General features: G+C 43.2%; 1 protein-coding gene across 1 annotated transcript; it reads right to left on the reverse strand.

Annotated features, from left to right (window-relative positions):
- Nucleotides 1-290: 290 nt before the first annotated feature.
- CST8 (cystatin 8) lies at nt 291-12,106 on the reverse strand. The gene is made up of 3 exons (XM_060123589.1): nt 11,879-12,106; nt 2,121-2,234; nt 291-374 (listed from the first exon to the last, which is right to left on the reverse strand). Exons 1-3 carry the CDS (start codon nt 12,104-12,106, stop codon nt 291-293), a joined length of 426 nt encoding a protein of 141 aa, XP_059979572.1.
- Between the last annotated feature and the right edge of the window lie 783 nt (nt 12,107-12,889).

Below are 12,889 nucleotides of genomic sequence, written 5' to 3' on the forward strand. Positions count from 1 at the left end.
ACTGTCAGCGAAAAGTAACTTGTGCCCAGAGTTTGGTGAAATACGGAAACAGGTTCGTGTTCTGTTCCATTCATTGGGAGCAGACTGCCCCTGCTGGTAAATGAGTTGACCAAGCAGAAGACACTACACAGCCTGGAACCACATTCTCAGCCTCCACGCTTGAAGAATGCACAAAAAAGCAAGAAGGCTACAAAATGAAGTCAATAGGTCAGATGTGTTATTTAAATGTTTTGGGAGTGTCTTTGCTTCTTTAAATGCTCATGAGAGCAGCAGAATGCGCTAGAAGACCATTAGACAGGCTGACATTCTTTCTTCAGCATATTGAGTTCAAAGTTCCAGGGTTTGGATGCCACAATAAAGGTGCAATGAAACATCTAAAAGAGACAAAAACAATAACCAGCTTGTAAGAAAAATTGCAAAAAACAAAAGTCAAAAAGCCCCAGAAGTTCCTATTTCCAGGTGCCAGGATTTGGCTTCAAGAGAGACAAAAGGCCTGAGCCAGCCACGCCTCTACAGATCCCCAAGCTGTTGGCCCAATGGCAGAGCAGCCAGCCTCATGACTGGGATGGACCCCCATCGGTTCACCTCCCTGAGAGCTGAAGCCATCACGGTTGTGGCTCCATTTGCTCCAGGTGGGCAAGAGTTGGAGCCCAGGACCAATTATCCTCAAGAAATCCTAGTGTCCAGCTCTGGCCCTTCTCCAGACACGCCAGCTTCCTGCGGCCCATGGAGACCCCACGCGGTGTGGAGGGCCCAGCGGGTCCTTCCCAGGGTATACAGCACCACAAGAATAGCCAGGGTCCTGCATGCCTTGGAAAGCGGTGTCAGAGTCTGGCCAGATTCCACCAGGGAAAGCTTGCAGCTGGGGAGCTGGGAGGAGACACAGGGCCTGCAGAGGGAGCGGGGCTCCAGGCTCCTGGTGTGGATGAGATCACTGTGTCCCTCCTCTCACCTAAAATCTTTATTCAGTTAGAAGAAAAATATAAAGTACAAATAGCTCTTTATGGCAACACCCAGTAGAAGTGAAGTTGCATAAGATACACAGACTGAGGGGTCAAGTTGAGGGGGAAATAGGACCAAGTGACTAGTAACCCAGACAGACCACGGAGGAACTGAGGCCAGGTCAGCGGGGTGTCCAGGCTGGAGGGGCATCAGGATGGGTGGAGCTGGTTCCTGGCAATGGCAGGGAGGGCAGGGAGGGCAGGGAGGGCAGGGAGGGCAGGTAGTACGCTTACCAGAGGGTTAACTAATTGCTTAACTTGTGATCGCCAGGGTAGACAGGAAACAATCGCAAAATAAAGGGATTGAAAACCCAATTATTAAAGTCAACCAGAGAGGGTACTTTAGCACTGTATTAACATATTAAAAATCTTTAAGAGGTGAAAAAATATTGGACAAGGAATTCAACTTCTTGGAACTCTGCCCACAAGGCAACAACAATCAGATATACACACAAACAGAAATAAAGAAGAATATTCATTATGGCACTGTTCATAATAGCTAAAAATCAGAAAAACTTAAATAATAAATTCTCAGGGGGTGACTAAATAATATGTGGAAACACCATTAAACGAAGTCAAATAGTTTCATTACATAATGCCCTCAAATAACTTTACGGTTTTGGAAATCCTTAGATTTTATTATTAAATAAAAATCTAAACTGTGGAACAGTGTACAGTGTGATCCCCACTACACAAAAATACAAATGTAAAATATAGAAGAAACTAGGATGTATAAAACTAAGTTGACAGCAGTAAACTTTCCATAAAGGTATTTTTAGTTGATTGTTTTTTTCTTCTATAGTTGATTTTAAGCTACTTAATACTTCGGAAAATTTCTAAACTTTCTACCTTAAGTGAATAGGGCCTCTTACTATTTAAAACAGTATCAGGTTTTAAAATTTATTTTCCACGGAGCTCAGGTGGTTACCCTTTCTTCCTTTCTAAGTCTCAATAAATAAAGAAAACAGATAAGCTCGAATCTATAGTAGGTCAGAAATGGGGAATCTCTAGGAGTTCCATGATCCATGCAAGGGCAGAGACTGGGAGGAATCCTTGGAGGGTAACAGGTGATTTTGAGCAAGACGATCCAAGGCTGTTGAACTCTATCTTAGCACCTACCTTCTGCATTTTGGGATCCCGTTGTACTAAGCAGTTTTCATTTCCCCCTGAAGCTTTCTTGCACATTGTCCGGGCAATTTTGACTTCAAGAAGGTAATCCAAACTATCTGTGACCTGTCCATGAGTAATTTAAAGTTAGAGATCATAAAAGAATATGTGGTATCAATTGTCATTTCTGATAAACAAACATGTCACTGACTGCTTCGGGCAAAAGATGTCTTCTCACCTCCTTCCCTCCTACAGTTTTTTTTTTTTTTTTTTTTGGCCAGAGTTTTGGGGTAACGTGGAGGTGGTTCTTACCTTGTTCTCTCTCTCTCTCTCTCTCTCTCTCTCTGTTTCTCAGTCACTCTCATTATGGTATTTAATTTTAAAGTAATGACAACTGTCACCAAAATAAAGCAAGAAAACTATTCCCTAAAGGCCATTTTTCCTGGGAAAACTAATGGTTTGCCCATTGGAGCTCTAGAAATAAAGAGCATTTTTATCAAAATCCACTGAGAGTGTATAGATTCCCTTTAAAGTTTTGGTATTTTTAGTCATCCTTGCCTTATTCCACGTCATATACCCTCCCAAATCCCTGACTTTCTGGGCATCTCCCCTCCCCTCCCCTCCCCTCCTCATGCAGAACTCCAGTCAGCGCTGTACTCAAGAAGGGTCTCACAGGGAAATGCAGATGAACAATGGCAAATGTCCACTCTCATGATTAAAGAACGAACAGGAAAACAAAGTTTACAAGACGTCAGGGAGACAACATGTGAATGAGAATGACCAAGTTAGTTAAACACCATAACTGAGCCCAGAAGAATAAGAGATAATTTGGAAAATACAGTAAACATTTTGGAAGTTCTAGAAAAGTCACCTGGGCATTAAACAAAATGGGTGTAGGCAGAATTCTAAGTACAGTTTCATGAACATAAAGTATACTTAAAATTTTTCAGTTATGCATCTAAGTATCTGAAAGGACACTTGTGGGGTGCCCCCAGGATTGACGAGTCCATGGGGGATGCAAGAAATCAGTGGTCACTTTCACTTTTTACTTCAACTACTTCCAAATGTACCCCTAGCACATTTTTCATGACTGGATATTAAGTTTCTCTGCCTCAGCGCTGTTGGCATTTGGAGCTGGGTCCTTCTTGGCCATGGGGAGCCATGCTGTGCCCGGAGGGTGGTGACCCACATCCCTGGCCTCCACCCCCCCAACCTCAGTAGCAGCCCCTTCAGTTGTGATGACCAGAAACATCTCTGGGCATTGCCCAAAATGCCCTGTGGAGCAAAATCCATGCTCAGTTGAGAAGGAGTGCTTTAGCTTTGAGTTATATTTCCAAGTGAAAATTATCAAGAAAACAGATTTTCCCAAATCAGACTCAACAACCACTGACTGACCACCAGCCCCGTCTTGACCCCCAACTGCCCAGGAAAGGGAGGCAGATGGGGATCCAGCTTCGGAGGCAGCCCCTCACTCCTTTCATGGCCAGGCCTCTCTGGCTCTCCTAGCCTCCTGTGACACCGTCCCCTCCTGGCTGGCTGCAATGTCCCATCACCTTCATCCCATCCAGCATCACTCAGAGGCAGTAGCATGGGTGGATTAAGAGCAGGCAGCCTGGGTTTAAATCTTGGCTCTTCTACTTAGTAGCTGTGTGACCCTGGGAAAGTTACTAAACCTCTCTGTGCCTGTTTCCTCCTATGTGAACTTGAAAACCTGAGTGCGCATACAGAAAGCCACTGGATCTAGCACAAAGTAAACATGGCTCCAGGCTGCCATTGGCGGTCTTTCCTACCAGTCTTTGCCGTGTGTGAAATCGGCAGCAGAACCCCAGCCAGCTATGAACTGGAGCAGGCGGCCACATGCTTTTTCTTCAAGGGCCAGAGAGGAAATATTCCAGGCTTTGCAGCACAAATACAGCCCAGAGGACCCTCAAAAAGTATGTGCGGCTGTGTCTTAACAAAATTGTGTTTATGGACACTGAAGTTTCAATGTAAAGTAATTTTCATATGTCACAAAATAGTCTCCTTCTTTTGTTTCTTATAATCATTTGTAGCTCACAGGATGTACAAATATGACAAGTGGGCTAGATTTGACTTCAGGCTGTTAGTGGCCACTGCTGATAAAGATCTTTGCACTTTTAACTTAAATCATCCAATGGAATAGAGCAGTTTTCTTTCTATAGCACATGGGCATATGTTATTTTTATCCGAATTTTCACCCAGCATTTTTCTGTTCGCTTTCATTAGGAGTTATTTTTGTTTGGAGGGTGGTGCATTCTTCCTTACCCCCTTTCTTCAATATGTTTTCCAGCAGTTTGTAGCTGGAATGCCAAGGAGTTTTAAACACTTCTGTTCTAGCCTCTTTTGGAACCTGTTTCTACCTGATTCTTTTGCAACCTTACCTGCATTTGAGCTGACAGTCAACTAAGAAATAAAATGTACATTCCTGACCACTCCCTCCCATCAGGAAACTTGCACAAGCCTCTTAGATAGCCTCATCCACCAGAGGGAAGACAGCAGAAGCAAGAACTACAGTCCTGCAGCCTGTGGAACAAAAACCACATTCACAGAAAGATAGACAAGATGAAAAGGCAGAGAGCTATGTACCAGATGAAGGAACAAGATAAAATCCCAGAAAAACAACTAAATGAAGTGGAGATAGGCAATCTTCCAGAAAAAGAATTCAGAATAATGATAGTGAAGATGATCCAGGACCTCAGAAAAATAATGGAGGCAAAGATTGAGAAGATGCAAGAAATGCTTAACAAAGACCTAGAAGAATTGAAGAACAAACAAATGGAGATGAACAATACAATAACTTAAATGAAAAATAGACTAGAAGGAATCAATAGCAGAATAACAGAGGCAGAAGAATGAATAAGTGACCTGGAAGACAGAATGGTGGAATTCACTGCTGCAGAACAGAATAAAGAAAAAAGAATGAAAAGAAATGAAGACAGCCTAAGAGACCTCTGGGACAACATTAAACACAATAACATTCACATTATAGGGGTCCCAGAAGGAGAAGAGAGAGAGAAAGGACCCGAGAAAATATTTGAAGAGATTATAGTTGAAAACTTCCCTAACATGGGAAAGGAAATAGCTACCCAAGTCCAGGAAGTGCAGAGAGTCCTGTACAGGATAAACCCAAGGAGAAACACACTGAGATACATAGTAATCAAACTGGCAAAAATTAAAGAAAAATTATTGAAAGCAGCAAGGGAAAAATGACAAATAACATACAAGGGAATTCCCATAAGCTTAACAGCTGATTTCTCAGCAGAAATTCTACAAGCCAGAAGAGGGTGGCATGATATACTTAAAGTGATGAAAGGGAAGAACCTACAACCAAGATTACTCTACCTGGCAAGGATCTCATTCAGATTCAATGGAGAAATCAAACGCTTTACAGACAAGCAAAAGATAAGAGAATTCAGCACCACCAAACCAGCTCTACAAGAAATGCTAAAGGAACTTCTCTAAGTGGGAAACACAAGAGAAGAAAATGACCTACAAAAACAAACACAAAACAATTAAGAAAATGGTAATAGGAACATACATATCGATAATTACCTTAAATGTGAATGGATTAAATGCTCCAACCAAAAGACACAGGCTTGCTGAATGGATACAAAAACAATACCCATATATTTGCTGTCTACAAGAGACCCACTTCAGACCTAGGGACACATACAGACTGAAAGTGAGGGGATAGAAAAAGATATTCCTTGCAAATGGAAATCAAAAGAAAGCTGGAGTAGCAATACTCATATCAGGTAAAATAGACTTTAAAATAAAGAATGTTAAAGGAGACAAGGAAAGATACTACCTAATGATCAAGGGATCAATCCAAGAAGAAGATAAAACAATTATACATATATATGCACCCAACATAGGAGCACCTCAATACATAAGGCAACTGCTAACAGCTATAAAAAGGGAAATCGACAGTAACACAGTAACAGTGGGGGACTTTAGCACCTCATTTACACCAATGGACAGATCATCCAAACAGAAAATTACTAAGGAAACACAAGCTTTAAATGACACAATAGACCAGGTAGATTTGATTGATATTTATAGGACATTCCATCCAATAAAAAACAGATTACACTTTCTTCTCAAGTGCGCACAAAACATTCTCCAGGAAAGATCACATCTTGGGTCACAAATCAAGCCTCAGTAAATTTTAAAAAACTGAAATAATATCAAGCATCTTTTCTGACCAAAATGCTATGAGATTAGAAATCAAAGGAAAAAACAAAACACATGGAAGCTAAACAAGACGTTACTAAATAACCAAGAGATCACTGAAGAAATCAAAGAGGAAATCAAAAAATACCTAGAGACATATGACAATGAAAACACGATGATCCAAAACCTATGGGATGCAGCAAAAGCAGTTCTAAGAGGGAAGTTTATAGCTATACAAGCCCACCTCAAGAAACAAGAAAAATCTCAAATAAACCATCTAACCTTACACCTAAAGAAACTAGAGAAAAAAGAACAAACAAAACCCAAAGTTAGCAGAAGGAAAGAAATCATAAAGATCAGAGCAGAAATAAATGAAATAGAAACAAAGAAAATGATAACAAATATCAATAAAACTAAAAGCTTGTTCTTTGAGAAGAGAGACAAAATTGATAAACCATTAGCCAGACTCATCAAGAAAAAGAGGGAGAAGACTCAAATCAATAAAATTAGAAATGAAAAAGGAGAAGTTACAACAGACACTGTAGAAATACAAAGGATCCTAAGAGACTACTACAAGCAACTCTATGCCAATAAAATGGACAACCTGGAAGAAATGGAAAAATTCCAAGAAAGGTATAACCTTCCAAGACTGAACCAGCAAGAAATAGAAAATATGAACAGGCAAATCACAAGTAATGAAATTGAAACTGTGATTAAAAATCTTCCAACAAACAAAAGCCCAGGACCAGGTGGCTTCACAAGTGAATTCTATCAAACATTTAGAGAAGAGCTAACACCCATCCTTCTCAAACTCTTCTAAAAAATTGCACAAGAAGGAACACTTCCAAACTCATTCTATGAGACCACCGTCACCCTGATACCAAAACCAGACAAAGATACTACAAAAAAAAGAAAATTACAGACCAATATCACTGATGAATATAGATGCAAAAATCCTCAACAAAATACTAGCAAACAGAATCCAACAACACATTAAAAGGATCAAACACCATGATCAAGTGGGATTTATCCCAGAGATGCGAGGATTCTTCAATATACACAAATCAATCAATGCGATACACCATATTAACAAATTGAAGAATAAAAACCATTTGGTCATCTCAATAGATGTAGAAAAAGCTTTTGACAAAATTCAACATCGATTTATGATAAAAACTCTCCAGAAAGTAGGCATAGAGGGAACCTACCTCAACATAATAAAGGCCATATATGACAAACCCACAGCAAACATCATCCTCAATGGTGGAAAACTGAAAGCATTTCATCTAAGATCAGGAACAAGAGAAGGATGTCCACTCTCACCACTATTATTCAACATAGGCTTGGAAGTCCTAGCCATGGCAATCAGAGAAGAAAAAGAAATAAAAGGAATACAATTTGGAAAAGAAGAAGTAAAACTGTCACTGTTTGCAGATGACACGATACTATACATAGAGAATCCTAAAGATGCAACCAGAAAACTGCTAGAGCTAACCAATGAATTTGGTAAAGTTGCAGGATACAAAATTAATGCACAGAAATCTCTTGCATTCCTATACACTAATGATGAAAAATCTGAAAGAGAAATTAAGGAAACACTCCCATTTATCACTGCAGCAAAAAGAATAAAATACCTAGGAATAAACCTACCTAGGGAGACAAAAGGCCTGTATGCAGAAAACTATAAGACACTGATGAAAGAAATTAAAGATGATACCAACAGATGGAGAGATATACCATGTTCTTGGATTGGAAGAATCAATATTGTGAAAATGACTATACTACCCAAAGCAGTCTACAGATTCAATGCAATCCCTATCAAATTACCAATGGCATTTTTTACAGAACTGAACAAAAAGTCTTAAAATTTGTATGGAGACACAAAAGATCCCGAATAACCAAAGCAGTCTTGAGGGAAAAAAAACGGAGCTGGAGGAATCAGACTCCCTGACTTCAGACTATACTACAAAGCTACAGTAATCAAGACAATATGGTACTGGCACTAAAACAGAAATATAGATCAGTGGAACAAGATAGAAAGCACAGAGATAAACCCACGCACCTATGATCAACTAATATATGACAAAGGAGGCAAGGGTATACAATGGAGAAAGGACAGTCTCTTCAATAAGTGGTGCTGGGAAAACTGGACAGCTACGTGTAAGAAATGAAATTAGAACACTCCCTAACACCATACACAAAAATAAACTCAAAATGGATTAGAGACCTAAATGTAAGACTGGACACTATAAAACTCTTAGAGGAAGACATAGGAAGAACACTCTTTGACATAAATCACGGCAAGATCTTTTTTGATCCACCTCCTAGAGTAACGGAAATAAAAACAAAAATAAACAAATGAGACCTAATGAAACTTAAAAGCTTTTGCACAACAAAGGAAACCATAAGCAAGACGAAAAGACAGTCCTCAGAATGGGAAAAAATATTTGCAAACGAATCAATAGACAAAGGATTAATCTCCAAAATATATAAACAGCTCATGCAGCTCAATATTAACAAAACAACCCAATCCAAAAATGGGCAGAAAGCCTAAATAGACATTTCTCCAAAGAAGACATACAGATGGTCAAGATGCACATGAAAAGCTGCTCAACATCACTAATCATTAGAGAAATGCAAATCAAAACTACAATGAGGTTATCACCTCACACAAGTTAGAATGGGCATCATCAGAAAATCTACAAATAACAAACGCTGGAGAGAGTGTGGAGAAAAGGGAACCCTCTTGCACCATTGGTGGGAATGTAAATTGATACAGTCACTATGGAGAACAGTATGGAGGTTCCTTAGAAAACTAAAAATAGAATTACCCTATGACCCAGCAATCCCACTTCTGGGCATATACCCAGAGAAAACCATAATTCAAAAAGACACATGTTGCGCTTCCCTGGTGGCACAGTGGTTGAGAGTCCGCCTGCCGATGCAGGGGACACAGGTTCGTGCCCTGGTCTGGGAAGATCCCACATGCCACGGAGCGGCTGGGCCCGTGAGCCATGGCTGCTGAGCCTGTGCGTCCGGAGCCTGTGCTCTGCAATGGGAGAGGCCACAACAGTGAGAGGCCCCCGTACCGCAAAAACAAAAAAACAAAAAAACAGACACATGCACCCCAATGTTCATTGCAGCAGTATTTACAATAGCCAGGTCATGGAAGCAACCTAAATGCCCACTGACAGATGAATGGATAAAGAAGATGTGGTACATATACACAATGGAATATTACTCAGCCATAAAAAGGAACGAAATTGGGTAGAGACATGGATGGATCTAGAGACTGTCATACAGAGTGAAGTAAGTCAGAAAGAGAAAAACAAATATTGTATACTAACACATATATGTGGAACCTAGAAAAATGGTACAGATGAACTGGTTTGCAGGGAAGAAATTGAGACACAGATGTAAAGAACAAACGTATGGACACCAAGGGGGGAAAGCAGCGGGGGGTGGGAGCCGTGGTGTGATGAATTGGGAGATTGGGATTGACATGTATACACTGATGTGTATAAAATTGATGACTAATAAGAACCTGCTGTATAAAATAATAAATAAAATAAAATTTAAAAAAAATAGAATAGAAAAGAGTCCTACATCTGCAGAACTACCTCATGCTTGGCAGGGGTGACACTGTGGTATAGTGTAGAAATAATGCCCTTTTTAATAATTGGTGCTATTCGGTTAAAATAAAAACAAAAAAAGAAAACCACACACACACAAAATGTACATTCGTGAAAAGAAGTAGCAAACACTATGAAATGATTCGTTAGTCTTGAGCTATGTGGGTCTTTGGTTTATTTTATTGTTAAATACCTGCCTTTAAAGCAGAACCATCTATACCTATTTCTGTAAATGGAGAGCACAGATGAAAACATCCAAGAAAGTGGACTCATCCTGGGAAAGATGGGAACTTCACTAAGAACAGGTACCACATCTGAGCCCCCTGGGGCATTGACATCCATGAGGTCTTACTTCAGCCACCCATTGGGGACGCACATCCTGGACCAGGTGTCGTTGCCTGAAAACACAAACCACACAACTGGGGCCACACGGAGAACCAGCAGGAGCCCGGGGCCCTCAGCCTGTGCAGGTGGCCAGGAGCCAGGGGTCCCGGCCTCTTAGGGGATCCAGACGCTGAGTGAAACTTCTGCCCACATAAGGAAACAGGAAACGGAGGCAGGTTGACGGTGGCTGGAGGGTGGGCAGTGCAGGTTAGAGGGCAGATGGGGCGAGTGGAGGAGGAAGAGGGGCAGAGGTGTAGGTCAGGCCGGCGTCACATGTAACCCGGGCCCAGTGGGGCCCCCTCACCCTCTGCCGACCCCTCTCATTGCTCACCCCTCCACCTCCCATCTCGGGCTCCTGCATAAACCTCAGGACAACCCTCTTTCTCAGGAAACACAGCGCTGGTTCAATGCACTCATCTTAGACATGGTCCGTGTTCAAAACCCTCCAACTGCCCTAAGAACATCCTTTACAGTATAATTTTAAATCCAAGAGACAATACAGGATCACATCTCGCATTTAACGTCATGTTTCTTAAGCCTCCTTTAATGAGAACTGTTTCCTTCTTCTTCCCCGTCTTTCACAGCACTGATTTTTTTTTTTTTTCCCGGTACGCGGGCCTCTCACTGTTGTGGCCTCTCCCGCTGCGGAACACAGGCTCCGGACGCGCAGGCTCAGCGGCCATGGCTCACGGGCCCAGCCGCTCCGCGGCATGTGGGATCTTCCCGGACCGGGGCACGACCCCGTGTCCCCTGCATCGGCAGGCGGACTCTCAACCACTGTGCCACCACTAGGGAAGCCCAGCACTGATATTTTTAAGCGGTCTTAGAGAATGCCGCATAATATGGACTCGTCTAATTGTCCCTCAAGATCACCCTCAGGCCTTTGGAGCAGGAACACCGTATATAGGCAACGCTGTGTCCTTGCAGTGATGTCACATCAGAGGTACACGGTGTCAATTTGTCCCATGTGTCCTGGTTGTAATTAATTAACAAGCAACCCCTATAGCGGTCCACCCCCTCCCTCCTCCTCCCCTCCCCCCTCCCCCCACACCAGGTGGAGGATTCATCGCTGATCTTCGGCCTGAGTTACTTATCACCATGGTGGTTGCAAAAGGTGATTTTCTAGTTTCATATTCTTTCACATCTCTAAGTAGGCATTTTTCTGTAAAAAAAGAGCCTTCCCTTCTGCCCTGGTTGCTTTTTACAGTGAAAGCTGGATGTGGAGTTTGTTCACTTGTTAAATGTGTTATAATCCATCCCTGTAGCCACTTAGGTTGATGATATCAGCTCAAACTGTCCCAAACTTGACCCCTTCAGGAGCCCTTCTGGACTCTTACCTGTGTTTTCTGATGTGACTAGAACTAAGTTTAAGTTATTTGAATGGATATATTATGTTTTACCCCAGAATGATAAAGGAGGAAGTTTAATTAACTTTCTTCCAAAAACCCCTAAAATAAAGTTCATAAATTTTGGCTCAGGTGTCTCTCAGCCGCTCTCCACGGACGACAGCCCTGCCACAAATGTGAGTGTGGGGACAGAGAACGGGGAGTGAAAGCCACCAACCTGCTCCTGGGACTTCAGAATCTGCAACACCTTGAAGGTGTACTCGTCCTTGCTGGCCTCGTTGTACTCCTTCATGGCGAACCACAGTGCCTGCTCCACGTATACGTAGGATTCGGGGACGTCTTGGAATTTCCTCACCACCTTCGATGAACCCCAGGCCTGGACGCCTCTGGACGCGAGGGCCACCGTGGCCATTAGGAGCAGCAGGCCGGGGCGGAGCCTGGCCATGGTACCTCAGCCCAGGGGCGCGGCCGAGCCCCTCCTGTCCTCGCAAGGCTGGCCGGGCCCTGCTGCCTCTGCACCCGGCCCCTCCTAGCTCTGCTGCAGGCGGAGAGGGGAGAACAGCGGTTAACATCGCCTGCCTAAAAAAGAGGCTGCCTGCGAAATGTGCAATTCAGTCCATTTTCCCATCTTGGATGCTTCCTTTCTGGAAGGACACACACCTCTGTGCACTCACGTGTGGGAGGGATGCACACACACGTGTACACACACACACGCCTGTCCCTGCTGGCTGGGTTGGGCCCTGTGGTAGGCACTGCACGTGCTGGGTGGCCTTTCATCATCAGAGCCCCGTGGGGCTGCGAAACCCTTTACACAGGAGGAAACGGCCACGGGGCTGCGTGTCTGCTTCAGACCAGGGCTGCCCTGCCTCAGTCTCACCCCCGCGTAGGAGGGATCACGGCTTGTAAAGTGCAGTTGCTTTAGAGGAACCCCTTCTGCCACAGAAGGTCACCAGGATTTGGCTCACGGGGCAGAGGCAGTGGTTAATGTGTCAGGTGCAGACAAGGAGCGGCCCCTCGAGACAAAGCAGGGTCGGTGGGTTGTGTTCGCCGCAGAGAAGTGGGGACAGAGTGTCCAAGCGGAACAGAGGACGTGATGGCCAAACCAAGAGATGCCTGGTGTCCGTCAGGCTCTAGATACAGACACCCAGCCCTGAACACTCCTGGGGTCTTCGCTCGGTTGCCACCCAGGACACCGCTCTGACCCACATGCCCTCTGCCAGGAATCGCC

This window comes from Lagenorhynchus albirostris, chromosome 15 (assembly GCF_949774975.1).
Source record: "Lagenorhynchus albirostris chromosome 15, mLagAlb1.1, whole genome shotgun sequence".
In the NCBI taxonomy this organism is placed as follows: domain Eukaryota; kingdom Metazoa; phylum Chordata; class Mammalia; order Artiodactyla; family Delphinidae; genus Lagenorhynchus; species Lagenorhynchus albirostris.